The 26573-nt window shown below is 35.5% G+C and overlaps 1 protein-coding gene across 22 annotated transcripts in view; it reads right to left on the reverse strand.

Annotated features, from left to right (window-relative positions):
• LOC145680677 (uncharacterized) overlaps nt 1-26573 on the reverse strand; it is a 246213-nt gene that overhangs the window by 137663 nt on the left and 81977 nt on the right. Inside the window, exons 4-5 of one of the 22 annotated variants that reach the window (XR_014130657.1) lie at nt 25115-25557; nt 17551-17689 (exon numbers count right to left, since the gene is read on the reverse strand). The exons of 15 other annotated variants lie outside the window; for them this stretch is intronic. Coding sequence is in view for 5 of the 7 variants with exons in the window: in XM_081751541.1 (XP_081607667.1) it covers nt 25227-25557 (331 nt within the window). In the remaining 2 variants the exon portion in view is untranslated. 6 more of the 22 variants (XM_081751543.1, XM_081751550.1, XM_081751559.1 and 3 more) reach the window with 6 other exon arrangements.

The raw sequence follows: 26573 nt of genomic DNA on the forward strand, positions 1-26573 counted from the left end.
TCAATTGATCAGCAACGTTCTTGTCTGACAATTTCGGCTTTTTGGCAGACTGATAGGATTTTAAAAATTGGCACACAATAACCTCCTGTAGATTGTCCTTTGGTTAGGTAGATTTCCATTTTATGGTAAACCAGCCTGGATTGCTTTGGCTGATTTTCTGCGTGATTTCTTTGCTGGTAAAAGTATAGCATCATCCATACCTTAGTTGTGCACTTCTTACGTCCTTTTGGCTTTTATAGTCATAATTTCCACTGGTTTTCAAATTACTTATTGATCTGGCAACTGTCTTTTGTGCCAATCGCAATCTGGTAGCAATTTGGCGAGTACTATAGCCCTCTTCACTCAGGCTCGCATTTCCAGTAAAATTCTTTCCCCAGGCATATTACCCTTCAGTGAGAGTAGAAAGAGAACAAGCACGTGTTCGGTATGAACAATACAATATCTAGACATTTACGACACTATGAGCAATTAACAGAACCTAGCAGACGGCACTATCATGGGCAAATAGAATGCCCAGTAAGTGATGGAAGAACCCGGGTGTCATCCATTCTGGCTAATAAATGAAATAAAAGAAATAAATACACATACACACACACATCGACAAATCCACTGCGTAATCTCTCTCTCTCTCTTTTTTAATCCTTATGAATAATGAGAACAAAACTTCTAACAAAATGATCACTTAGTGTGCAGGATGTGTATATCAGAAGATAATTGCTGTTATTCATTTTAGATCACACTTCAGTATAGTTTCAAGAACTTCATGTCACTACAAAATCACAATAATATTTGGCTCAGAGTATTCAATGAAAATAATTTTACAAACATCAGGTACTATAAATTCACAAAATAACAAAAATAAGTTTCTTAAGTTTTCTACTGTCTGTTGGTTACTGCATGCATATTAGTATGATCTCTCAGGTCAGTTTCTGAGGCAAAGCTTCTGTTGCACTGCTGGCAAGTGAATCGCGTATGCACCATCATATAATGCTGCTTTAGATTGCCCTTTAAACTGAAGCGTCTGGAACACAAGGGACATGGATACGGTTTCTCTCCTGTGTGAACACGAGTATGTCTTACAAGATCTGCGAGACTACCAAAACGCTTCGAACACTCAGAACACATGTGCTTTTTCTCATGTTTCTTATTTTGGCTGGGGCTTTGGATATTACTGTTATTTGAGCCAGGTGCAAATCTGGAAATAAAACAATGATTTCTACTGTTTATTTATACAAATGGAAGTTGTATAAAATAGTATGATAAAATTAAATCAATATATATCTTAAATTGTAAGGGGGCACAGTATTTTTCTTCCACAAGGAATACAAGAAGGGCATAACACACAGCTCACGAACAGGAATAGGAAACGTATATCAAAAACAAAGATATTACAAAAAGTATAATCAGGACAATAGAATACAATTCCGATTCTGTATAGACTACAAATGGAACATGTAAATGATATAAACTTTTAGCTTAAAAAAAACACAATCAGCCAAAATTTTTATTTAGTAGAACGTTCTGAACGGTAAATGGAAATTGGGACTGGTAAGTATGACTATTTTTTAGTAACGTAACGTATCAAATACAAAGCAATAATTACATATCAGAATGTTCAAAATTAATTTTCTGTTAATTTTAAGTACCTTCAAGTCTAAGGAGCTAGAATGTCATATTACATACCATGAGGCGACTCGCTTGTGGTTATATGGTTAACGTACGTATCTTTGGCGTGGGAGAACCCGGTTCTATTCCTCCGAAACCTCATACAGTTCGAATTCCACGTTAAGCTGTAAGTCCATTCGCTGCTGAAAGCGACGCTAAACCCCAAATTCGCCCATCAATCATCAAACGATTAGGTGCAATTTCTTCCTGGTTACAGAAAAAAAAAGCAATGACCTAATTATGGCTCGATCATATAGAGCCTTCTATATCAAATTTCGAAGGAAAGCGAATTTTGAATTCCCCAAATTATTATTACTATTTACGTTTGTATACTCAGAATTACAATTTCTAAGAATGAAAATTCATCTTTCTAATTTGACGGAAATTATTTTTCATTCGGTGATTTTTTTTAGAACTATAGTGGGCCATCAAACAACATTACCTCAATGTAAATTTAGTTTTTCTATAAAAGTTCGCATTCACGTAAATATTACGCAGCAATTAAAGTACTATTTTATCAAACTTCCATAAAGAATCTAGACGTTTAGTTGGAACTTTGAATTTCCCAACTGCAAAGGTAAATGCTAACCACTAGTCTACGCAAAATGCTATAATTCTAAAGGCTTACTAATAGTACTTTATGTAGAGATGGCTATCAAAATAATGAAAACATCGTGAAGTTTGTAACACGCAAGATATGAGTTGTGGTAACCTAAGGATGTGAACAGCGGTTAGATCAAAAGCCAAACAGATTAAATTGTGGGTACGTGGTTGCGAAACGTATGGAAGAGAAACTTCAGTGACAGGGATTGCTGAGCATAAGAGAGGATAACCACTAAGGACCGTATGAAGAGCGCGGGAAAGTGATTGAGGTACTCACTCAGCACCTGAAACATTCTATCGCGGTAATCAGAATCTGAGGCGAGTTGCTTAACTTGAACATTTGCGGTTGGATTGCAATTTCTACACTGCTGATCACCAACAACGCCTTACACTCACGGAAATGAAGTAAATATTGGTGTTTAAATCGATGACATGTAAAGCAAACCACCAATCATACGAAACATTTCAATAAGTCCTCCTTACTTCCAGGAACAGACTCTGGTTACGTATGATAGAAGACCCCAAAAAATTCATGCTCCGAACAGTTTCCTTCCTATAGTGAAACATGGCGACCGGTGTGATGGTCTGGGACGCAATTTATTCATATTGTGCTGGTCCTGCGATTACGCTCTGAGGACAAATTACTGTCATTGACCTTTTAGGTAACCACGTGAATTTTATGGTCCAAATACTGTTGCACGCCAATGACGCAATTTCCCACAATGGCTTGCTAATTCGCATTGCTAGAACTGTTGAAACGTAATTCAAGAACTCTGGATGAATTGCAACAGCTACTCTTGTCTGCCCTCAATACTATTGAATATCTGGTTAGTTTTGTTTAAAACTCCAGAGCAGGTACCCAACGTTGATATGGAGCTGATGGAACTGAATGCTGCACTGATCAAGGATTCATGACTTGAATGCCTCCATTCCATGACAAATCAGAGCTGTTCTGCAAGTTAAAGGTAATTTCCAGCAATAATAATCATCTAAGTAGAATGTTCGTCAAGTGTTTTTTACTATTTTGGTAACTATCTCTAATTTTTACGATGTAACGGAAGGTTGCATTGCAACAAGTGTAACGACTTCGAGATTACTAATGGTCGTAATGCGTTATTTCTGGTGTGGACAGTGTGAAGATCCTCCAAGAGAAACAACGATATCACGATCCACAGAGTTGAGTGATTTCGAATGTACTTAGGTAGTGGAACTATGCGACCCCGGAGCAAGCCAGACAAATTTTCCGAAACGATCAGATTCCATTATCCGCCATCGAGTTATCGCCCAGTTTAAAATACATCAAAAGTAAAGTGAGTGAGTTCATGTCCTGGCGACCAAAATTTTCAGGAATCAGGCAAAAATCACAGAACTCATTAATAATTCCATGCCCCAATGAGTCAAGACTTTGCTTTAAGCTAAAGAACGATTAACAAATATTAATCAGTATCCTTTGCTTACCACTCGATTTCTGTATCAAGTGGGTACAATTCAATAAAGGAAAAAAATATAAATAGAGTATTTACTTACATATATAAATCTGTCAATTTGGGGAAAAAATAACCCTAATATTACAAGGAAGAAAATGTAACTTGATTGATTTATTAGTATTTCACATCATTTATCACCAGAAAGAGATTAGTCCGACTGCTTAAATTGGGACCCGAACCAGTACTAATTGTGCCCAAGGCAAGCACATCACCATGAGATATGCAGCTATGTCTGTTATGAAAAAGAAAGTATACAACAACAGACGTTGAAGAAGAGAAGAGGTTCCGAGCTCGATTCTTGGTGGGAGAGCACTGGAGACATTAAGGTGCTTCAGATTCCATTTCAAATTATAGGATCATGTCTTACATAAACTCGAAGCTGAAAAGGGACGCTTAACTTCGACAAAGAATGGAGAGAAGTGACCGCATGCTGAAAGTTGATAATTTTATACGCGAAAATTTGTTTCTACTTATTATGAGCAATAGTTACCTTTTGATGGTATTACTTACCCTCAAAGTAGAAAATGCAAAGAAATGCAAAGAAAGACGTTATTGGATTCAAACTTCATAATATGGAATGAGTAGACATTTATTGTTAGAAAAAAAAAAACTGTTTTCACTCCTTTTAATTTTTTTCCTTGCATACAATTAGTTGAGAAGCAAAAATAAATACAGATGAATGCATGTCTTCCGTGAGTTAGTCAGTGATACAAGCAACTGTTCTGTTGTTCTTTAAATTCAACATTGTTTTGCAAAGGCAGAAAAGTAAATCTAACTATGAAAGAGTTTAGACACTGAAAAATTCCGTGAAAATAAACTTATGCGACACAAATACTTGACTTATTTTTACTCGTATTTAAAACTTAACTGTACCGCATTCTGAAGCTACAGTAAGCTTAAACGGAAAATTATGACGTTATTCCAAGTTTATCTTAAAGCTAGTCACAGCACAATTCTGTTGAATAATTAAATGTTACGAGTTACATTTGCCAATATATGTACAGATTTACTTGGTATATCTATTATCGTTAATTTTTATTACACTCTTTTTGTGTTTGTATTTTCTCCTTCTATTCTTTTCATGGAATTAAAACGTAAAGATGAACAATGACTATTCATTGAATAGAAAATGTTTGGAAGCAGAACCGAGTCGCGTTGTAATCAGTGATTTGCCATACGAAAAGTACATTTCAACAGGGAATCAAACTCTGGAATACGCATATAGAATTCATGTTAGCCATTCTGCCACGAGAAAACACAAACAGAAGTATGTACAGTCTTAATCAAAACTGCATCCCTCCCCCCCGCTTAAGTTTTCTTTGGTATAGAAAGTACTTAATTTTCTGAAGCTTTTTGAGATCTATATTCGAACTGTACATTATGCAGGTATTGTCAAGAACATGTAAGACGAAAATGCACTTTTGCTTGCGACTGATGTAGATATTACGATACATTTACAGAAAGGTAAAGCTTTAAAGCACATAATATATATTATTTATTTTACTGGCATATGCCATAACAGAACTCCAAGTAAAAGTTTTAATTAGTTTTACTATTTGTTTCATTTTGCCTCTTTAATCTTAATATCAGCCGATGGAATGCTTCCCTAACAGTTCGCACAGTAACATCCAGTTGTGAAAAAAGATCATACAGTATACAATGTTCAGAATGTTAAAAAAAATAAATAAAATATTTGGTCTAGGAATTAATTCGTGCGGTTGGTACGCACACATTGAAGCTGTAGTACAAACACAAAATACATAAATACCTTAAGAAAAATATTGTCCATCGCTAGCCACCACTTTCGCCCATTTGTCAGGCAATGTACGGATTCCGTGGCGAAAGAAGTCCTCATCCTTGGAAGCGATCCAGTCAGAGACCCATGTTTCGATATCTTCTGAAGAAGTAAACTGCTGTCCAATCAAATCGTTTTTCATGCAATGGAACAAGTAGTAGTCCGAAGGAGCAACGTCTGGTGAATACGGCAGGTGGGGTAAAACTTCCCATCCGACTTTATTAAATAGGTTTTGACCGGTTTTGCGACATGTGGGCGAGCGTTATCATGTTGAACAATAAGTTTATCATGTCTGTTCTCCCATTCTGGTCGTGTTCTGGCCAGAGCTTGCTTCAAACGCATTAATTGTCGTCGATAACGTTCTCCATTCATAGTTTCACCCGGTTGCAGCAGCTCATAGTACACCACACCTTTCATATCCCACCATATGCACAGCATAACCTTTGCACAGTGAATATCTCGTTTTGGTTGTGATGGACCTGGTTCACCTGGTTTCACCCAGGCCTTTTTTCGTTTAGGGTTCTCGTAATGGATCCACTTCTCATCACCCGTAATAATTCGATGCAGAAACCCCTTTCTGCTCTGTCGTTGAAGCAGCAATTCGCAAATGGTTTTTCGTCTTTCAACGTCTCTGTCTTTCAATTCATGTGGAACCCAATGTGACATCTTTTGAATCATTCCCATGGCTTTCAAGCGTTTGGAGACTGTTGTTTGATCAACGCCTAATGCTGCTGCAAGTTATTCCTGCGTTTGACACGAATCCTGCTCGAGCAATGCTGTCAATTCTTCGTCTTGAAATTTTTTGGGTTGTCCAGCTCGCTCTTGGTCTGCCAAGCCGAAATCACCACTTCTAAACCGTGCAAACCACTTCTGACACGTTCGCTCAGCTAGAGCATGGTCACCATACACTTCCACCAAAATACGATGACTTTCAGTCGCACTTTTCTGCATGTTAAAGTAATGCAGCAGGACACCCCGCAAAAACACTTTATCAGGCACAAATTGCGCCATGTTCACTTAACTACAAACTGGTGTTGTTGACGCTTTAATCCACTGCCCTATACTACGAACGATACGCGATGACAGGGGTTTGCAACACATGTGTGGATACACGGAACTGTGGGACGCTCCGTTCGTTGCGCCATCTCTTGTCCACCCGCACGAATTAATTCCTAGACCAAATAAAATAAAATAAAATAATGAAGCCCTGCTGCACACACAGCTCCGTATTTCAAGTTACATGACTTCTAAAGAAGTCAGTACGTTTTTCTATTTCATGCAGTAATCTATTACCAAACAATGAATGTTGAAAAATAATAATAATTCTTAGATATAATACAATTTGCTAATATCAGTATTATCTGTCATGCAATACATATTTGATGTAATCAATGCTCTATTAACTACGTACTAAAAATCACCTTTTGAAAATATTGAGGTCATGTAAGCATTATAAAACGAATAGTATGAGTACAGAAATCACCCTAATAGTCCCAAGTGCACATGGATATCACAAGTCACCAATAACATTTAAATGGGCAAGCCATGTTTTTAATGTCATTTCCAAAATCTTATGAGTCGCTGCTAATAATTCTGGGATTCACCAAAACCGGTTGAAAGGGCTCTCCTGTAGCTAAGCGGCTAGCGTACGCACCTTTGATGTAGGAGACTCGGGTTCGATTCCGGGCGGGAGCTCATGATGTTCTGATCCTATTTTAAGCTGTAGGTCCACGTCTCATATAGCCTCGCTGGTGAAAGAGACGCTAAACCCAAAACCATATCAAATCAAATCAAAAACAGGTTGAAAGGTTTTAAGGATAATAATGGACACTCCATGTATGCTTGTTACATATATACAGGGTGTCTCAAAAGTCCCCTGACATAGGGCAACTCTTGTTATTATGAGAGTTACAACAAAATGTAAGAGAGAAAACCGACTCCAAATATGATGTTTTCAATCTAAAGTAAAGGATTTTTTTAAAATCGGATGAGCCCTTTGGGCTGTACACTATGCGCCCAAGGTTAAATGAAAATGCAACGTTGCCATTCACCTAGACCCACGACAGAAGTGAATGAGGTTACTGTCTTTTACACTAAAGTATCGATGACCAGCCCCCATTTCAAACAGTAACTTCATTCACTTATGTTGTGGGTCCAGGTAAGTGGCAACGTTGCACTTTCATTTAACATTGGGCGCATAAAGAGTGTGCAGCTCAAAAGATTGGCCCAATTAAAAAAAAAATCCTTCATTTTAGATTGAAAAAATCGTATTTGGAGACGATTTTCCCTCTTACATTTTGTTGTAACTCTGATAATAGAGTTGCCTTATGACAGGGGACTTTTGAGACACCCTGCATATACGTTAGTTCAACAGAGAATTACCTTTCCTTAATATGCATAAAAATTGCCTTCAAAAGCAGATCTCACAGAAGTGTGAATATCTTACACTTCGTAAATGAAAGAGAACTGTATCAATACTGTAAGTATACTTTTGTTCCAATACTTTACGAAACTTTACTACAGATCATTATATTCAGCGTCGTTGTACTATACTACTTTACGGGCATTTCCATTTAGATTGAAACTGGCTGGTTTGAACATTTACACTGAGAAACAGTAATTACACGGCTTGTTAACCACAGATATTACTGTATATTCGGCTTCACTGCATTAGGAAAAAACAGAGTGGCTTAAAAGTAGGTATACATACCTGTATCTATCAAGTATGACATTTTAATTGATTAAGATAATGAATTTATTTGCTTTGTTTTGTTCCGAGCTTAAGGTATAAGTGAAAATAAATTAAGAATAGATAAGGAAGAAACTAAGTCAATAACTGTATGGATAACAATAAGTAAATGGTATAAAATGTCATGACCAATCAGTACGGGACTGTATACCTACTTTTGGGCTACTCTGTACTATGATGGATCTGTTCAATGAAGAAATTCCTATTTTTTTCTATTCCACATTTTCTTCTTCCTCCGGAAAATGTATGAATCAAATCTTTGTCATAAACAGGAAGATCTAACAAATGGAAAATTGTAATAGTACAAAATATAGTCTTCACAATTATGATGTACAAGCGCACTACGAAAGCATAGATCTTGTTGCCATGACTTTTTACATAACTTTTTTGTCACATTTTCCTTAAGTAAGGTTCTAGAATAAAATATACTGTACCATTTCCATTTGTGAATGGAGTCAACTAGCATTCAATTATATGTTTCACACTTTGATACAGGATAATACTTTCCTCTATATAAAAACTGAGTAACCAAAACAAACAGTCTTTAAGACCAAAGATCTGCGAATTAAATCGGAGTGTTGGGAAACTGCATTATATATATAAATGGTGTTAAAATTCGCAAATTTTCGGTCTTATAGTACTAAATTACATCGAATGACTTCTTTGAAATTTAAAGTGATTGTTATTGTCTTTCACGGACATACATTCTTTCTTATCGGGAATGCCATGCTAATACAATCATTTTTATGAACCAGTTGGTAGTTTATGTAGTTTCTCTTGGAAGTTTTCTTTATTTTCAATTGAAGTATTAGCACGTTTTTGATAATCATTATAACAGTCTGATTTAGAAGTACGTTCAATTACAGCTTTATCATAATTCCAGACTTGGTTTGAGAAGCAACATGAAAACTTAGGAAGGGAACAATCTAATTAAATATCTTTGGTCTGTAAAGCTTGGATAAAATTGCATTCAAATCAACTACTAAATAAAAATCTGCTATTTGTTATTAATGCTATTATCCGAAAGTACTTTCTTAAAGTATACGGATTATTGAACTAAAACATTTTTTTTTTTTTTACGGAGGAAAGAAACTGTACGATCTGGAGATTTATTTAGATCTCACATCTAAATGTGGTTTCAACTGAGAGTGTCAAAGCTATGGAAATATAAAATAATCTATATCATTTATTTATGTATAAACACATCAGTTAATGATTTATATAGACCAATGGTAGTGTAATTTGATAGTGGCAAATGAAGTCATACTTTCTTCTCAACTCTGCAACCGATTATTCTTAAAAAATAATTTTCGAATTCTGGGAGTGAAATATGAAATAAATAATGTATAAAAAAAATGTTTATTGGCAAAATTTATTTGAACAAAATACACATTTTTGTAACGCTATTGTGTAATTAATGAATAAAATACCAAGCCTGCATTTAATGCAGGACTTGTAGTAATTACATGCATCTTGGTATGAAATTAGACCACCGTTCCCGAATTCAAAAGAAAGACAAAAATAGTCATCGCACATGAAATCACATTGCAAAGTAAGACGGGCTAAACATAACCAACGAATACTAAAAATATAAACTGTTTTATACTTCGGTCACATTAGGTAAAGAATGTCTTGTCAGTTTACTGAGATTATTTCTAATTGCTTTTAAGAGATAAAATGTACCAATGAATGATCTGTGATATCTTGTTGCGAAGCGAAGCTTCTTCCACACTGCTTGCAATAGAAGGGTCTATCAGGGGTATGCACTTTACTATGGTTCTTTAAATGATGCTTGAGAGTGAATCGTCTTCCACATACTGTACACTCATAAGGTGTCTCTCCTGTGTGTGTGCGCATATGTTTTTCCAAATAAGAACGACTAGCGAATGTCTTCTGACAATGGTTACACATAGGAATTGATGATCCATCAGGAAGGCTGGAAATAAAGTAACATATCACATCTTCAATAACGTTTCTTTTTCATAAACGTTTAGAAAAAAATGTCAATTATAATTACTGTGTCCTTTTCATTTTTGAAATGCAAAATTTATAAAACATCAGAATCTAGGAAACAATAGTCTAGTATTTACAGTCATACGCTATGCGATTTCAAGGCATTTTGATTTATAAATCCATCAAGGAAAACTTTCTATGACGTCAGAACAGATCAGCTGATGAATTACTCAGAGATAATAATCACCTTGACGACAATTATTATTTACCTTCATAATTCGTTAGTACTAAACCGCTATGTTTTACAACTGCTTACATTGCTCTTTGCATTTTCATTTTTGCAAAGAGACTGAACAACAACAACAAAAAAGTTTTTTTATATTAGTGACTGAATTTAATTTATTTTCAAGGACGTACTACTCAAGAACTATGTCGTTTATTTTTATGAATTGTGCTTGTAGTCAGGGTTAATACGATATATACAATCCTTTTTAAACCATGTCTTGGTTATGTTATAAATAATGAAGTGGCGTAATCTTTTCGAAATGAAGAATCCACTTTTTTTTTTTTTCCTCTCTAAAATACTGGTTCACATCCTAAGGGTCTCAGCTTGATAAACAAATATAGTTTTGTGTAATCAGATACTTGCTACTATATATTTTGTCATTATTACGTATGAGGTTTTCTCCTATCCTTACATATTGCCCAAGAGCATATCTCATAATGCACTACGATTTAGAGACTGGTTATCTAAAATATCAACTCTGAGATCAGTAGTTCTCTAGTAGCAACTTTTAACTTATTCACAAGTGTAATTAACTTGTATTTCATTAAGAATCTTTATACAATACATGCACTCCACAATTATATTAATAGTTCAGCTATCTTCTGATTTACGGACAATCATATTTAAACGTGAATGCTGTGATTTTGACTAGTCCTGTCAAGTTAGCAAGTTTGGAACCCTAATTTGTATGTACAAAAATTGGAACTTTTTACGTACGTAATTGAAACATCTCTAAATTCCTACTTTGTGATTATCAAAATACGTGGTTTTCCTTGTTTTTTATGAGTGATATTATATTGTAAATATTATTAATCCCAAGGACAAGTTGACAAATTTCTGACTTTCCGCTCCCAATCTTAGAGGGAGAGATATTTTCGAATTTCAGTATTTTGATGTTTTAGTTCATTGGCACATTATTATTATTTTTTTTTTTTTATATTTCTGTATACTTTCTTCACTGCCTGAGAGACCACTGTGCATTAACTAACAATGTTAAGCTAGGCCCGGCTGTCGATGTCTCGATACTGGACATCCATTATTCTTTCTACGAGTTTTTGTCTTTACCTCTCTTCCTAACTTAACGTCTATTCACACAAATATTAATAAACCATTCGTTATCTGGGTTTGCGATCGTCGTGAACAGATTGCTTACATTTTTAACATTTGGTGAACAATATATAAAGATAATACGGGAATTTCGCGCCCTGGTCTATGGCACATAATATGAAATGAGGAACTATCATTTCACATAATTGTTGAATTTGAAAATAAACGACAAAAGCATTAAGCTCCATGTAAGCTGGCAGTAAAGAGAAATTTGCGTGAAATTGTAGGGTCAATACTGAATCCTTTACTCTACAACTTGAGAGGAGTCTCTCGTTGAAGTAAATATGAAAACGCATGAGTTAAGATTCTGAATCTGAAAAAGGAATAATTAGTAATAAATGTTCAACCGTAATTCTTTTGGAGGAGTATAAACTTTCACTTCTAAATAACGACGAAAGTGAGCTTTTCGACGTTTTTAAAATACTCACTTCGGTACTCGGAAACGCTCACGTTTTTTCCGCAGTCAACGCTCACGGTAAATGCTGGATTCGTTTTATCGATTCTAACTAAAAGTACTATAACGGATATTAAAGAAAAAAAAAAGTTGTACAGTTACAAAAACAAAGAGAAATAAACATTTAGATTTATGTTTAGAGATATATCATTTATTACACTGTAAGGATTACGCATACTTCCAAGTGATCTACATGCTTGTATTAAATTACAAACAGTGAATCTTTTCGAAATTAAAATTTACCACTATTACTTTCTTTTGCTGACAGATGTAATAATTTTCAAAAACAAATGAATAAGTTTTGCAATTTCGGCAACAGGTTTGTTCTTTTAAATGTCTGTACTTGCTAAAATCTTTGCACCGTTAAAATTTCTGTGCTTGAAATTATAGTACGGTGTGAACAACACAATTAACACAGTTATAATCATGTTTCATTTTTCCATTAAAGTGCTGAATTTGCTTGATTGAATTGTCTGGAATTTCCCGATTATCTTTAGAGGGATACTGAAAAATTGCGTCTGACTGGGAAATACCCATGGTGGGGCTACGCTAAAATATTTCAACGTTACTCACATAGTCGACAAATAAAATAAAAAATTAAATCTGTAAAATGATCTTCGAGTAACATCAAGGTAATGCAACAAATAACTTCATTACAACAAAATAACAGACTGGAAAATTACCTTGCAAACGAAATTTTCTCACAACCATGTTATTTTACGTTATCACTCACATGGTTCTCATATTTCGCTCGATAAAATATTAAATCTAATTCTAGGAATCAACTAGCCGATCAAATGTTTAAGAATCATATGGGTCTTCAAATTAAAATTCAAAGCGAAACGCCTGGAACAAATTTGACAGATAAAGGGTTTTTCTCCTGTGTGGACCAACATGTGTCTTCTGAGATTGTACTGAGTGCCAAATTGCTTGCTGCATTGAGAACACACGTGTTTCCTTTTCGTCTGCTTGTCACTATGGGAGTTTTGTGTTCCATCCACGATTCCAGATCTGAAAATAAAATAATGTTTCCTTCACGTACGACGTTTCCATCCAGCATAACTACAAAATTTTCCAGACATATCTATCATCGAAGAATTTGATTAATATTTAACTGACGGTTATACGTATTCTAACATATGTTCTGTCAAAATGCACGCACATAGCTATTTTTGCTATCAATTTTCATTATATCAAAATGGTACTGACTGGAGATGATTTATAAACTTATTGAGTATTTTAAGATTTAATACTTCTTTTTAGAAGAGACATAAAATAGGTATATATATAAATGAATTCCAGGTATCATCAAATGTTATTAAAGTTCATGTAACCTCAAAATACAATTAGCGCTTTCAAGGAAATCTCTTATTAATTACTGTGTCTAATTAGTTAATTACAATAAGAAAGCTAATTAATAATGAATAACAATTCAAATCATTTCAGGGTTTTTTCATAATGATATGTATGGCAGTTAAGTTAACTGAACGTCTCCTACCTTTCACTTCTTTCGCCTCGATATGTTTATTATGAAATTTTGTTCTATACACTAAGAGGAGGGATTTTATCTGTACCCACCTTTCCACATGTATCTGTAGTTAGTTATGCAGGGGAGATATAACCTAATTCAAAACTTCTTCCATTTATCACAAATCTATTTTATTTGCATACAAAAAATGTATATTGTCCTTATAATAGGGATTATACGTGCCAATGAATCTCTCGTGGCTATGTGGATAGCGTACGAGCCTTTGGCGTGGTAGATCCGGGTTTGAATCCCGGAGGGAGCTCATGTGGTTCGGACTAAGTTGTAGGTCCGCATCTCATATAGCCTTGCTGTTGAACGGGATGCTAAACTCAAATATAAGTGCCGATGTTAGTATTCTATAGGAACGAAAAAGGGTCAGCTAGTTTCCGTTCTGAGGCTTGGAAATCCGTGGTGAAGATGCAGAAGTGGTGGTGGAGTGTTCAAGAATCTCCTACTAGAGTGAGTATCAAGAATAGCAGAAACCATCATTCTAGTAGTAGAAAAACATGCATATGGTCTAGGAATGTTCACTCAAAGTCCCACGAAACCAACATGTCAAACCCCTGTACAGCAGTCTAACCTGCTACGTGGTCTGCAATAGGGATTATAAGTGCCAATAAATCTTACGTGGCTATGTAGACAGCGTACGCGCATTTGGCGTGGGAAATCCGGGTTTTATTCCCGGCAGGAGCTCACGTGGTTCGGATCCTACATTAAGTTGCAGGTCCACGACTCATATAGCCTCACTGCTGAACGGAATGCTAAACTCAAAATCCAATCTAATATAAGTGTCGATGTTAGTTTTCTATACGAACGAGAAAAGGTCAGCTAGCTTCCGTTCTGAGGCTTGGCAATTCATGGTAAAGATGCAGAAGTGGTGGTGGAGTGTTAAAGAATCTCGTATTGCAGTGAGTATCGAGAATAGCAGAAACAATCATTCCAGTAGAAGAAAAACATGCGTATGGTCTAGGAATGTTCACTCAAAGTCCCACGAAACTAACGTGTCAAACTCCTCTGAAGCAGTCTAACCTGCTACGTGGTCTACACTGTTTTGAAGGAGTAAAATTTAGAAAATGGAAGACATGTAACCGTTGGATAAAACATAGGCATATATGATGTGAAGACTAGTCTAAATTGCATAACAATATTTTGTGAAGTTACGAAGCTGTTTCACGCAGAAGGGAGAGGGAGTGGGGGGAACTTGTGAATCATCGGAATTTCCATTACTGGGCAGAAGTGGATCCTCCACCACTATGGGAAAAAAACATTACCCGAAATTTACAAGACGGTGTGGCAAACATTCCATATATTGTAGTTCTAGTTTTTATCGGTAACACAATGAATTCAGATGTGTAACTAATCATGTTACAAGACGATGTTTTTCCAGTTATGTCCATCTTGGGATAATATTGACAGCTGAGCTTCACGCAAAGCTCTGCCCTTTCTCATTTTACAATCAAGTCCATGAATGTTAGAACTTTCGGTACATTACCTGGGTCCCTGTGGTTCACATGAATGGCTAACCAGTCTTACTTCTAGACTTTACGCGTATCACTTCTACTGTAATTTTGGGTTTGGACGAAGAAACGGCATGGCATGCTAACTAAAACGTTAGAGGAATTTAAGGATACAGGATTATCTGCAAAAACTGTTCCCAGACAATTATAGAATATGATGGACAATGCTCATGTGCCTATGTGGAATTTTAACACTCCATATAATTTATACCATTCTACCATGTCCTCCAAAACATTTAATTAGAAACTCATCAGTAATGTTACCAACTTTTAAAGAGAGTTAATTTTCATCCAACCACCCACTCACACTACACCACTTCTTTGCTTTCGGTCGACCTGCGTTTAAATAATTGGGACAAGTGAGGTGTTTGTATTGCATGACTACGAACAGCTATAGTTCGTTCAAAGATTCTGTGAAATACGCTTCGTAACTTAGTGACATTGTTTTAATTTCATAAAGTAGCCAAGATATTATTTTCTTAGAAGTTTTGGAATATGTATACATACTTAAAGAAATGAAGGGAAAAAAAAAAAAAGTAGCTGAGATAAGAGTGACAGATTTTGAATAGGGAGTGAATGGTTGCATGATGATTTGATGTTAAATAATGGAAGATGAAAATAAAAAAATCAAGAAGATCATTTTATTATTAATTCTAAACTCATTAGAGATGAAACTTTCTTGCAATAACGTTGATATTTTGTACCATTCATTATCACAATTTTCGCATTTATGTCGCACTTATTTTTTTTAAATGAACCACAAGTGTTTCCTTTTAAAAATATGGAACTTTTAAACAGTATAGTTTTTGTAGTAGGGTATATATTTGATATAAAAATGAGGATATACCTTGATTAAGTGCACATTCTAGCTAGTGTATTCACTGAAATATAGAAATTAATGCAACAATTTAAACACTTCCTCTAACTCCAACAGCCTTAGTTAAAGGATAAAATGCAGCAAGACATTGCCAATTCTTCTTTTAAGTTTGTTCTCTTGTCACTAACAATTATATTATACTTGAAAAAGAATCTTTCGGCATCAACACTCGAGACTGATAACTATATTGAACGTAACGAGCTGACAGCAAATGACCTGTGGTTAACTTTTAAACTGTTTAACAATGATACAATGTCAATTTCCTTATTCTCAATGTTGAGAACTTCAATAACCTTACTTTTAAAGTTACCGTAAACAACAGATCATGAACATTTTCACCACAAAACACAGTCAAAAATTTAAACAATAGTTCAGTTATGTTGATGTCTACATCTTTATGAAGTGAAACAGTTTCTGGATCAAATAACTCGCTTTATATATATATATATATATATATATATATATATATATATATATATATATATATATATATATAGCAACGTTTTTAAAGTTAAATAATATTGGAAGTGCGCTTTTTAGTTATTATTAGCATTATTAGTTATTAACGAGTTCCACTTTTTCGTTTTCATTAGCATTTATCGCAAGAAATGCCGAATTTCGCAAAAATTCGTGATAATATAAACGTGATTTCTGGCACTGAAATGAGAAGTTTGAGATTTCCAGAAACATACGCATTTTTTTTTTTAACGTCTCGCACATATTGCATTAACGAAAATATTTCGTCTCTAATTATCACCATTTTACTCAATGTATATTTGTACAATATGTGATATTACATGGGAATGAATACTTTTGATCTTTGACTACTTTTGAATGCAATTGGTCTTCAATAAATATTGTCAATACCAAAGAATTACCTATATTTATTCTTTTACAAGGATATCAGTAAATAATAATAATAATAAAAAAAAAATAGATAAAACCAGCCAAGAATTCTTACTTCTATTTATTTATCCGTCTATAGTGTATGACTTACATTGCAAAACAATTCTCAGATGACCTTACATTGCAAATGATAGAAAGGTTTGAGCGTATACCGTTCTATTTTTCCAGAAAATAATGCGAAAAATAAGTTCATAAAATGTCTGGATATCAATAAACAGATTACCATGAGTCCCCAGCTACAAATCTGAAGTTGCGATTTTAATATCACATCTGAATGGAGTACTACTAGTCACACTTACAAAAGATTCGTAGTCGATATGGTGTGATAACCAAGTCAAGATTTATTCTTCATAAAGTCCTTTGAGATCTTCAATCACACAACTAGAAGACATCACAGTAGCTTGAAATCGTATTCTTCCTCATATGACACGAGAATAAATAGCATTTACACATACAAGTTCTTGAAAATATCCTTTTAATGCATAGGATTTGCCTCACCACTAATCACAAAATGGCTGATTCGGTTTGTGAACTAATAATACATGAGCTTTAAGATTAAATTTCAAACTAAAACGTTTTGAACAAATATGGCACACAAAACGCTTTTCTCCTGTATGAACTAACATGTGTCTTTTCAAGTCAGATTTTTGACCAAATCTTTTGGAACACTGTGAACATGCATATGGTTTTGCAACTGCAATGATCCCAGATACTGGAGTTAAAATGTCACCCAACAGGTACGGATTTATAGCAGCGTCAGATCTGAAAATAAAACAATTATGTTCTCTAGTACTTGGATTAATGAAACAAAAGTTTATGTTAATGGGTGAATGAAATGATTACCGGAAAATCAGAAGAAATACACTATTCTAATATGGAATATAACAAGAGCTTACCTCTATATTTATTTCAGAAATGCAGGTATTGCTACTTCGCTGATCTTTAGATTGATATAAAAAACAGACAGGACACTGTTTGTTATATAACTTATAATAATGCTTTCTGGTGTGTAGTTTTGATGTTTCTGTTGCGAAGAACTATTAAATGACAGAGATAAACATATTCTTTCATATTCATACTCTTTATACACATAAATAAACCATTTGGTGTGGATCACTGTAACACAGAATTTACAATATTTCAATATTTCGGATATTGCTATTGGCAAGAGCACGAATAGTGCTGCTGCAAACGTATAGCTTTCAAACCATGAAAACGCAACAAAGAAGAAGACTAACAAACATGTGATTCGTCAAGTTTAAACATGTTTATGCAGTGTGTTGTAAGAGTGTGTCCCCATACGACGAAACTCCAAACAAGGAATGAGGTTTGGTTACCTAGCTAACCGAACGGAAAAGGAACAAGCGTAATTCAGATATTAGTAAAGTTACCTAGCCGTCAGTATAATTAGTAAGGGTTAGGTGCTAAGGTCCGGGACTTGCGGTGCAGATCTGGGTTTGCTCCGTGTTTTAACATCTGTGATGACAGTTTTTCTTAAATAACAAGCGAGTTTTGTTTCAGAGAACTCTGTAAACGTGTTTATGTATTGTTTCCAGATTCTTTATTCCATTTAGAACAAAGAATAAGCAAACAAAACTGTGATTACCCTCGTATTGCAACAAATCCACATCACGTGGACGCACTTTGCATGCCACTTCAAGACTGTTGATAGATGCGTACAGAGAAAATCTGCGACATGCGTAAAGTATCGATAATATGATTGCCATAGCATCTTGCACATGTGCAGTAGTGACAAAATATACAAATATACAGACGTTCACTTGGAACGTTATAAAAAAGGAAGGTTACTTGTTCGCGTTATCACTATTTACGAAACGTGACCTAGATTCTACGAACAGAACTGAAATGGTGTATGACTACTAAAGTGTTATCATTGCACATGGTATTCCACAAGGACTAACAGTTAACCCATTACAGCATTAAGTTTCTTAGAGGTAATTTCTGTGTTTAGTTTATTTTAGGCAAAGTTTACAACACTTTAAACAACTGATCCGGATTTTACCTGAAATTTTGATTATAGTGGATGGGAGGCGCCATCTGAAAAATAAATCGGATCAAGGTAACATTTGGAGTACATATTTTACTAATATATTTAAGTACAATAAAAAAAAAAAAATAGTTTATTCTTCATACAAAATTGACACATGCTTACTTTAGTTAATAGTTTTAGCTGCTGACAAGAAACTGACATTTCTTTACCAGTAATGTATCTGAAATGCTACTGTCTTTTCAATAACAATAATAACGGCAGTATTTTGAAGCATTTGCCCTGTAAACCCAAAGCTGCCAGCTTTTCGAGGCTCTATAACACGTTCTTAGGACTTAAATGATTGTACAATAATATTACGTCCGCAAAGTTGTGGATGAATGGTTATAATGGATTTCAATTTAATAGATATATCAGATTTTTCGCGTCCTTGTACAATCAGAAACAATGTTAAGTATAGGTTGAAGCACGGATGCAAACAAGCACTCGCCTACTCGCCCGGGGCGAGTGATTCATCGGTGGGCGAGTATTTAATATCATACCGAAGATAAGTAAATGATTTCTATTGTGGGATGTGGGCTAGTAGCTTGGTTCTTGGGCGAGTAAATTGTTGCTTATTTGCATCCCTGGGTTGGAGGTATAAACAATGATACTTAGTATCTATACTTTATATTGTTTCTGACTGTACTAATGGGTTAATGCTGCCTACTGGAAATCTGAGCCCTGGTGTTAAGGTGGGAAATCCACGTCTGCAGTCAAGAAAATCAGTGTTATCCACAACGCCAGGTGTCACACGTCACATTGACATGGTGTGCAGGATTAACTGCAAATGTGAGAATGAGACATATGAGTACTATGACTACAATTTACTGTCAAAAATAAGAAAAATCTTTCCGTAACATCTCCAGCATCATTTTTGACATAGTACTAATATAGTTCGTCGAACCTAGAGTATCACAAACATATGATCACTGCAACAGAAGATTATACTGATGGATATAATTATCTCCAGATCAGTCATGTGTGTATTTTATACATCAGATACCACTTGAATTAAAATTATTCTAGTATATGTGTTTTTAGTTTTTTTCACGCATAATTGTTTTACATATTTAATTGTAACTATTAAGCATGCAAATTGTATATACATAGTCGTATCATAAATTCTGTTACGAAGTTCAGACAGGTATGGCAACACTGCTTCAAGAGATAACTTTGTAATGTTTAAACAAACAACAACCACTATCATTGTGTATGTGGCTGTGATAGCGGAAAGGTGACGTTTGCTGCCAGTCGAATGGAGTGGGGTGTTTACGAGAACCGTGTAGCAGTAATCTAACTGCACAAAGTTGGCAAATCACCATCGGACATTTTCAAAACCCTGAAAAAAATTGAAGATCAGCGGGATGTTCGTGCATCGGACCATAAAGAGATACTGTGATACAAGGACCATTAAGGACCGCCCTTGGAAGGGTATACCTCGCAGCGTAAGGGACCACAAGCTCATAAAAGCGGTGGCGGCGCGGAATCGACGAAATCCTGTGAGGAAACAATGATGGCTCAAGGAATGAACGTTCCGAAAATTTCTATGTCACGTGTGCTTGGAAGTGACCTAGGACTCAGCATTTATCGGAGAAGAACCGGTCATTTCCTCACTCCCCAGTTTAAGATCCAGAGGGAGCAAAAATCGAAACCGATCCTTCAGCGTTACGCAAATGGTGGCTGCAGGAGGATCCTTTTCACAGACAAAAAAATCTTCACGACTGAAGAGACTTGCAATCGTCAAAACGACCGCGTTTACGCCTCAACATCTCAGGAAGCTCGTGAACACACGCCGCGGATCCGCAGAGGCCATCATCCCGCTTCAGTGATGGTTTGGTGTTGGTTGTGGAGGGAGGGGGTATCGTATGATGGCACAACTAACCGTCACTTTTGTGAAAATAGTGTGAAACGTCTGCTAAAGTGTACCAAACGACAGTATTGGAGCCACTTGTGAAGCCGTTGAGCCGTACCATGTTCAAAAATGAGACGCGGAGCTTCCAACAGGATTCGGCACCGGCCCACAAAGCAAAGACCACAGAGGAGTGGCTTCAGAAGAATGTACCTGATTTCATCACTTCATCAGATTGGCCCTGCAGTAGCCCCAAACTCAACCCATTGGACTACAAGTGGTGTGTTTTGGAGAGCATCGCCTGCAGGGAGAGGCATCGAAATATTGAGAGTCTTAAGCGTTCTCTTATGAAGGCAGTGACGGATTTTCCCTTCGAGAAGGTGCGTGCCGCGATTGATGACTGGCCCCAAAGACTTCAGGCCTGTGTGAAGGCCAGAGGCGGCCATTTTGAACAGTGATAGGTGCTCTGTATTTGCAAGACCGCTGCCTCTGTACCGACTAAGTAATAATACATTTGCCTGAAACTGTGCCTGTAGTCTGGTGTTTACTTTGTAACAGACTTTTTGATACGATTATTACCTTGTACTTTTAAATTGTCATTTATCATTTATAATTTTTCTCATGTTGATTTCTTTAAGTAACCGATTATGAAACGTTGTACACACAAATAGACAATATATTGTATATAAAGAACATATAAACACTGATTGATTGGAGCAACCTCGAAGTCAGAAATGAAAGTCTTCCATTTTCCCTTTGTATCTCGGCGAGTTCTTTTATATTATTACGAACTATCGTTAACTATATACTACTGCAAAACTCTAGACAAATTAAGGAGTATGGAGAAAAGGTAATTGCTTCAAATAGTTTTCATTAACGATGCCATCTTCAAAATCTGTGAGCAGAGCCCAATACTGCCATCAAAAAGTTGAAAAGATGATAAAGATCCTGCTGTTGTATATATATACTTTGCAACATGAGCAAGTGCAGCTATTGAACAATGTTAGTGGTGCCAGATTATTTGTAGTACATCAAACGGGTTAGAACAGAGATGTGTCTTGAAGCAGGTCGGTGATTGTGACGCCAAATGAGACACCTCTCCAGACTTTCAAAGGTGCCAAATTATTGGGTGCGCGGTTAGTTCTAATGCAACCTTAGCTTCGCCGCAAAGCGTGTCCACGGTGACGACGCCTCGCAGAAGTCATGGCAATTAATATAGTAATAATAGTAAGAGTAACAATGAACGAAGGCAAAAACTCAGTGACAGAGATCGTCGAGTAGTCAAGATGATCATCAGCAGGAACCGTAGAGTGAACGATACAGGAAAAGTGACAGCGGAACTCGATAAGCAGCTGGGATGGACTACTGCGACAATCACAGTCAAATGCGGGTTGGGTTTCAATTTCCAAACTGCTTATCACCATCAATAACATAGCGCGAAAGAAATGGCGCTAAGAACATGAAAAATTGCACCATCGATGATTGGAAATTCGTAATATGGTCCGATGAGTCCTCCTCCCCTTTATTTCCAAGAACAGGTAATGTTTATACTTGTATATGGCAGAAGTTCTAAGAAGCTATGCTGCGAGCGATCTTCTTCCTACCGTGAAATATGATGTTTGCATGTGATATGGTCGATCGCAATTTCCTGTATTCTACGATTACGTTAATAGGACGCATTGCCAGTGATTATGTGGTCATATTAGGTGATTTCATTATATTGACAACTGTATATATGTCTTTTGATCAATTTTAATCTTTACTGCACAGTATATACAGTAGCATAGTTATATTAATAGTTAACAAGAGCAGTAACAGGGAGGATCGTCTGTTATTGTAACAACTTCTTTACATATTTATAGAACTTTCTTTCATACAAACCAAAGTCTTTCACAAATAAATATCAAGAAACACTAGTTAACTTAAATGAAGATTAAAAGCACTCGATAATTGAATGGCTCGAGCAAACATAAGCACAACTTCTGGTGAAGCTGAGTTACTAAGTGGAATGGGTTGTGATCGAACCATAGAAGAGTATGTTGGTAGTTTAATTTTGGAAAATACTTGCAGATCATAAGGGAAGCTTATTTGGTATGTACCATTGCAATGAACTGCACGGGAATGGTCAACCTTTTCCCAGTTTACTTGAAACTTAGAAAATGACCACTATGTTCGCCCAAGTCACTCAATTAAGTATGATAAAATATAACTATAACAATGTAAATGGAATGGGAATAAAATACTGGCCACATTATTAGTACACGCATGTTACTGAACTAACACTGACTAACATATTGCATGTCTTCGATATAATCTTTTGCACTGTTTCCAAAATTCGTGATAGGCATTATATGCCACTTGATTATTTTTGTTGATCTTGTCGATGACGGCGCGTAGAGCGGACAGAATATTTAGACATCTTTTGCCTCAGCAGGATTCCTTCAACCGTGGAAACAGATCCAAACAGTTTCGATTAATGTCTCAGTTTCTATGAATGTTATTCAGAAAGTTTTGCAGGTAATCTTTGAAAATCCAAATACTAAACTATACTGAAATTTTTATCATTACAATCCTTCAAAATACGTACCATCATACTTCACCAATGTTTGGAGACGCTGCAACTACTTATAACAGGCACCACAGTACTGCGACTAACGCACTATCAGCAGAGATGAATTGATAGTTTAGAAAAAGGTCTTGCACTTCTTTTAAAGTTTTCCAGTGATGACCGACTTACTTCGCCCAAGGAAACAGTAATCACATGGTGCAAGATCGGTACTGTAAGGTTGATGTTAAAACAAAAAATTTGATTTTTTTAATCATTCAGTTTATGAATAATTGAAAATGCTTTGTGAGCAATGCACTGCCATACAAAAGTAATACCTTTGAAGTTCATGAGCTTGTACCGTGTCTTATTTTCAATTCTTTGAATAGAGGGTCCGTCACAATGATACATCCCACTCATGATACGACCTTTTGACATGAAATCAATTACCAGTGATCCTTCGTAGTTGGAGAAAATTCTGAAGAGTCACTTTCGAGATCTGAAATCTTTTAGAAGAACAATTGGTCTTGGATAATTTTTTGTCAGCCACACGAAGTTCCGGGTTTTGTTTGGGGTGATGCACCTCCTGTACATATGTATGTCATTTTGGACCATTCGGTAGAAACATACTGTAGGTGTAATTTTGTAGTACAATCCTTCCGTTTCATCTTCTATTCATTAGTGAATGAAAAACACATTTTGCACATATCTTCCTCATATTCAAATGGTGGAGTAATCTCTCAATGCTACAACACTAATGACAACTTCCATACTTAACAATCTTCATGGAAATGTGAATAGTTTTTTTATTCACTGCTTTCTGAGGTCGATCACAGCGAGAATCATCTTTCAAACTCTCCCTCTATACTCAAACAACTGAAACTTGATTCTCATAGTTGTTTTGAAGTCCTCATAGATTTTCTTCGCTTTCACCTAGCTTGTACTGTGTAAATGTAAAATCAAATGTTTTCCTCACAGAAATCTATGTTTAAACACCAGCCACCACAACTAAACTGAACTCACACACATGCTTCATTCAGACTGTACAGATCTGAATATGCATGCACTGATAAAAGTTTTATAGATCGAACTCCACTGAATCCAACTGTGTTAACTAAAACAGTAAGTTCAATAGTGTGGCCAGCACTTGGAAAACTATCTGATTGGTCACCGTGTTGGAACTTTCGCGGTCACAGCGATCCTTGGTGGCACAATTAAATTAGAGAGTTTTAATTTAAGTCTGTATATCCGTAGCCAGGTCTCGTCAATTACAGGAAGAATTCATTTCCATCGATGCGGTACCTGTCCAAATGGAAGCCAACTACTACGTTCCGCTGCTACTTCTGCATTAGGGGGAACCCGGTGTGCCGCGACTTTCCTCATGTGCAGTTCCTCGTTTAGGATGTGCCACACAGCTTGGCAACTAAGATCAACTTCTACAAATACCTTTCTCACAAAACAGTGACGATAAATTTTATGGAGATCTCACACTAATTCCACTTGCTCCTTCAAAGATATAATTTATTATTTGTATAATATAATTTTAGCGCATTATTCACAGAGAAAAAATATTAAAATAATAATTTCGTGCAACAGGTCGACTGCTTTGTAGTCAGTATTACAAATTATAAGGAGAAAAAGAGCTTAAAAATATCTTTCAGTCGTACTGTCAAAATAAGCTTTAGTACTTTACATCAAATTACAACAAATCTATTACGATTGAGACTGACTATAAATACTTACTGCAGAAACAGGTATTAACATCACTACGAAAAGTAACTTTATGTTCATACGATTTTTTTGCTGAAACAGGCAAAAACTTAATGTAGACAGAATCTCGTGTAAAAATATTTTCTTAGAAACTAAATGCAAATAATCTATGCATGGATTTATGTTCTTCGAAATCTTGTTTAGACACAAAACTTCTTCCACACTGTCGACAGTAAAAAGGTTTCTTTGTATGACGTTTCATGTGAGTCTTCAAGTTATAGTTTAAGCTGAAACGTTTGTCACATACAGAACACGCAAATGGTTTCTCCCCGGTGTGACGTAACATGTGTCTTCTGAGATGATACAATGAAGCACACTGCTTGTTGCATTGTGAACAGACGCATTGGTTTAGGTATTCCTTTTCCTCAGATGTTAACATTTTATTAAATATATTGGATTTGTTGTTTATGACGGATCTGGAAATAGAATATGTTACATCATGTGCATTAGTGGTAAAGATAATGTGAAAATTAAATAAAAAATTAAGATATTATTTACATAGTTAAAATGCTTTATATTTCAGAATTAAAAAACATACCAAACCTTTAATTACATAACATATCGTATATAGTCTTGAGATTAAAAAATTTCGTATATCTTTTGGCGTTACTCAATTCTTTTATTCAAATACTTTGATAGCAACGCTTTATAGGCTGCTTCTGTTTTAATTTCTTTTTTAAGAGTTCAAACTTGATATATGTATATTTTCCACTTTATGTGCCTGAAATAATACACATGCAGATGATGATGAAACAAGGTACTGAGATTACGATGTTCGTTTAGCTTGTTTTTCAAATGTTTCTTCTCTTTCATGTATCTCGTAAGTCATCTCAACAGATCAGAATATTCCCTTTCTTAGGGTAATGAAAAACAGGCCTAGGTTGTTTAAAATACATGTTTTATCTTCTTGAATACCAGAAAGAAAAACAGTTCTGCAACAACGATTCCGTAGCAGTTGCAACTTCGAAGTCAGAATGCAATATAGGACAATTAATTAAGTATACAGATTTGATTGTCAAACAGTCGAAGTCATTCATTTAACATAGAAGCCAATTCAAATAGACTATCAAATATTTCGAAACAAACCCCAATCTTTTCCTATGAATCATGGTGTTGGTGAGGTACATGCAAGTAGGAACAGTTCCTTCATTATACGTATATGTAACGGCACACAAGCAGAACACTAATACTTGAAAGTCATTGGTTTCGGAAAGGTGCCGGACATTATCAGTTGTTCTAATCATCCTCAATACATGTTTATATAAACTGGATAACTCAATATTATATTCAAATACAGTTTTATTTAAGTAATTACAACATTCTGTTCAAATATTGACTTAAAATTGTTTCTTATGCTCAGTACTCCCGAATTATTTCACGACAATCTATATAATTAATCTGCATTACTAAAGAATAAAACAAATTACTCTGA

Source organism: Thermobia domestica, chromosome 3, assembly GCF_964235325.1.
Source record: "Thermobia domestica chromosome 3, izTheDome1.hap1.1, whole genome shotgun sequence".
Taxonomy (NCBI): domain Eukaryota; kingdom Metazoa; phylum Arthropoda; class Insecta; order Zygentoma; family Lepismatidae; genus Thermobia; species Thermobia domestica.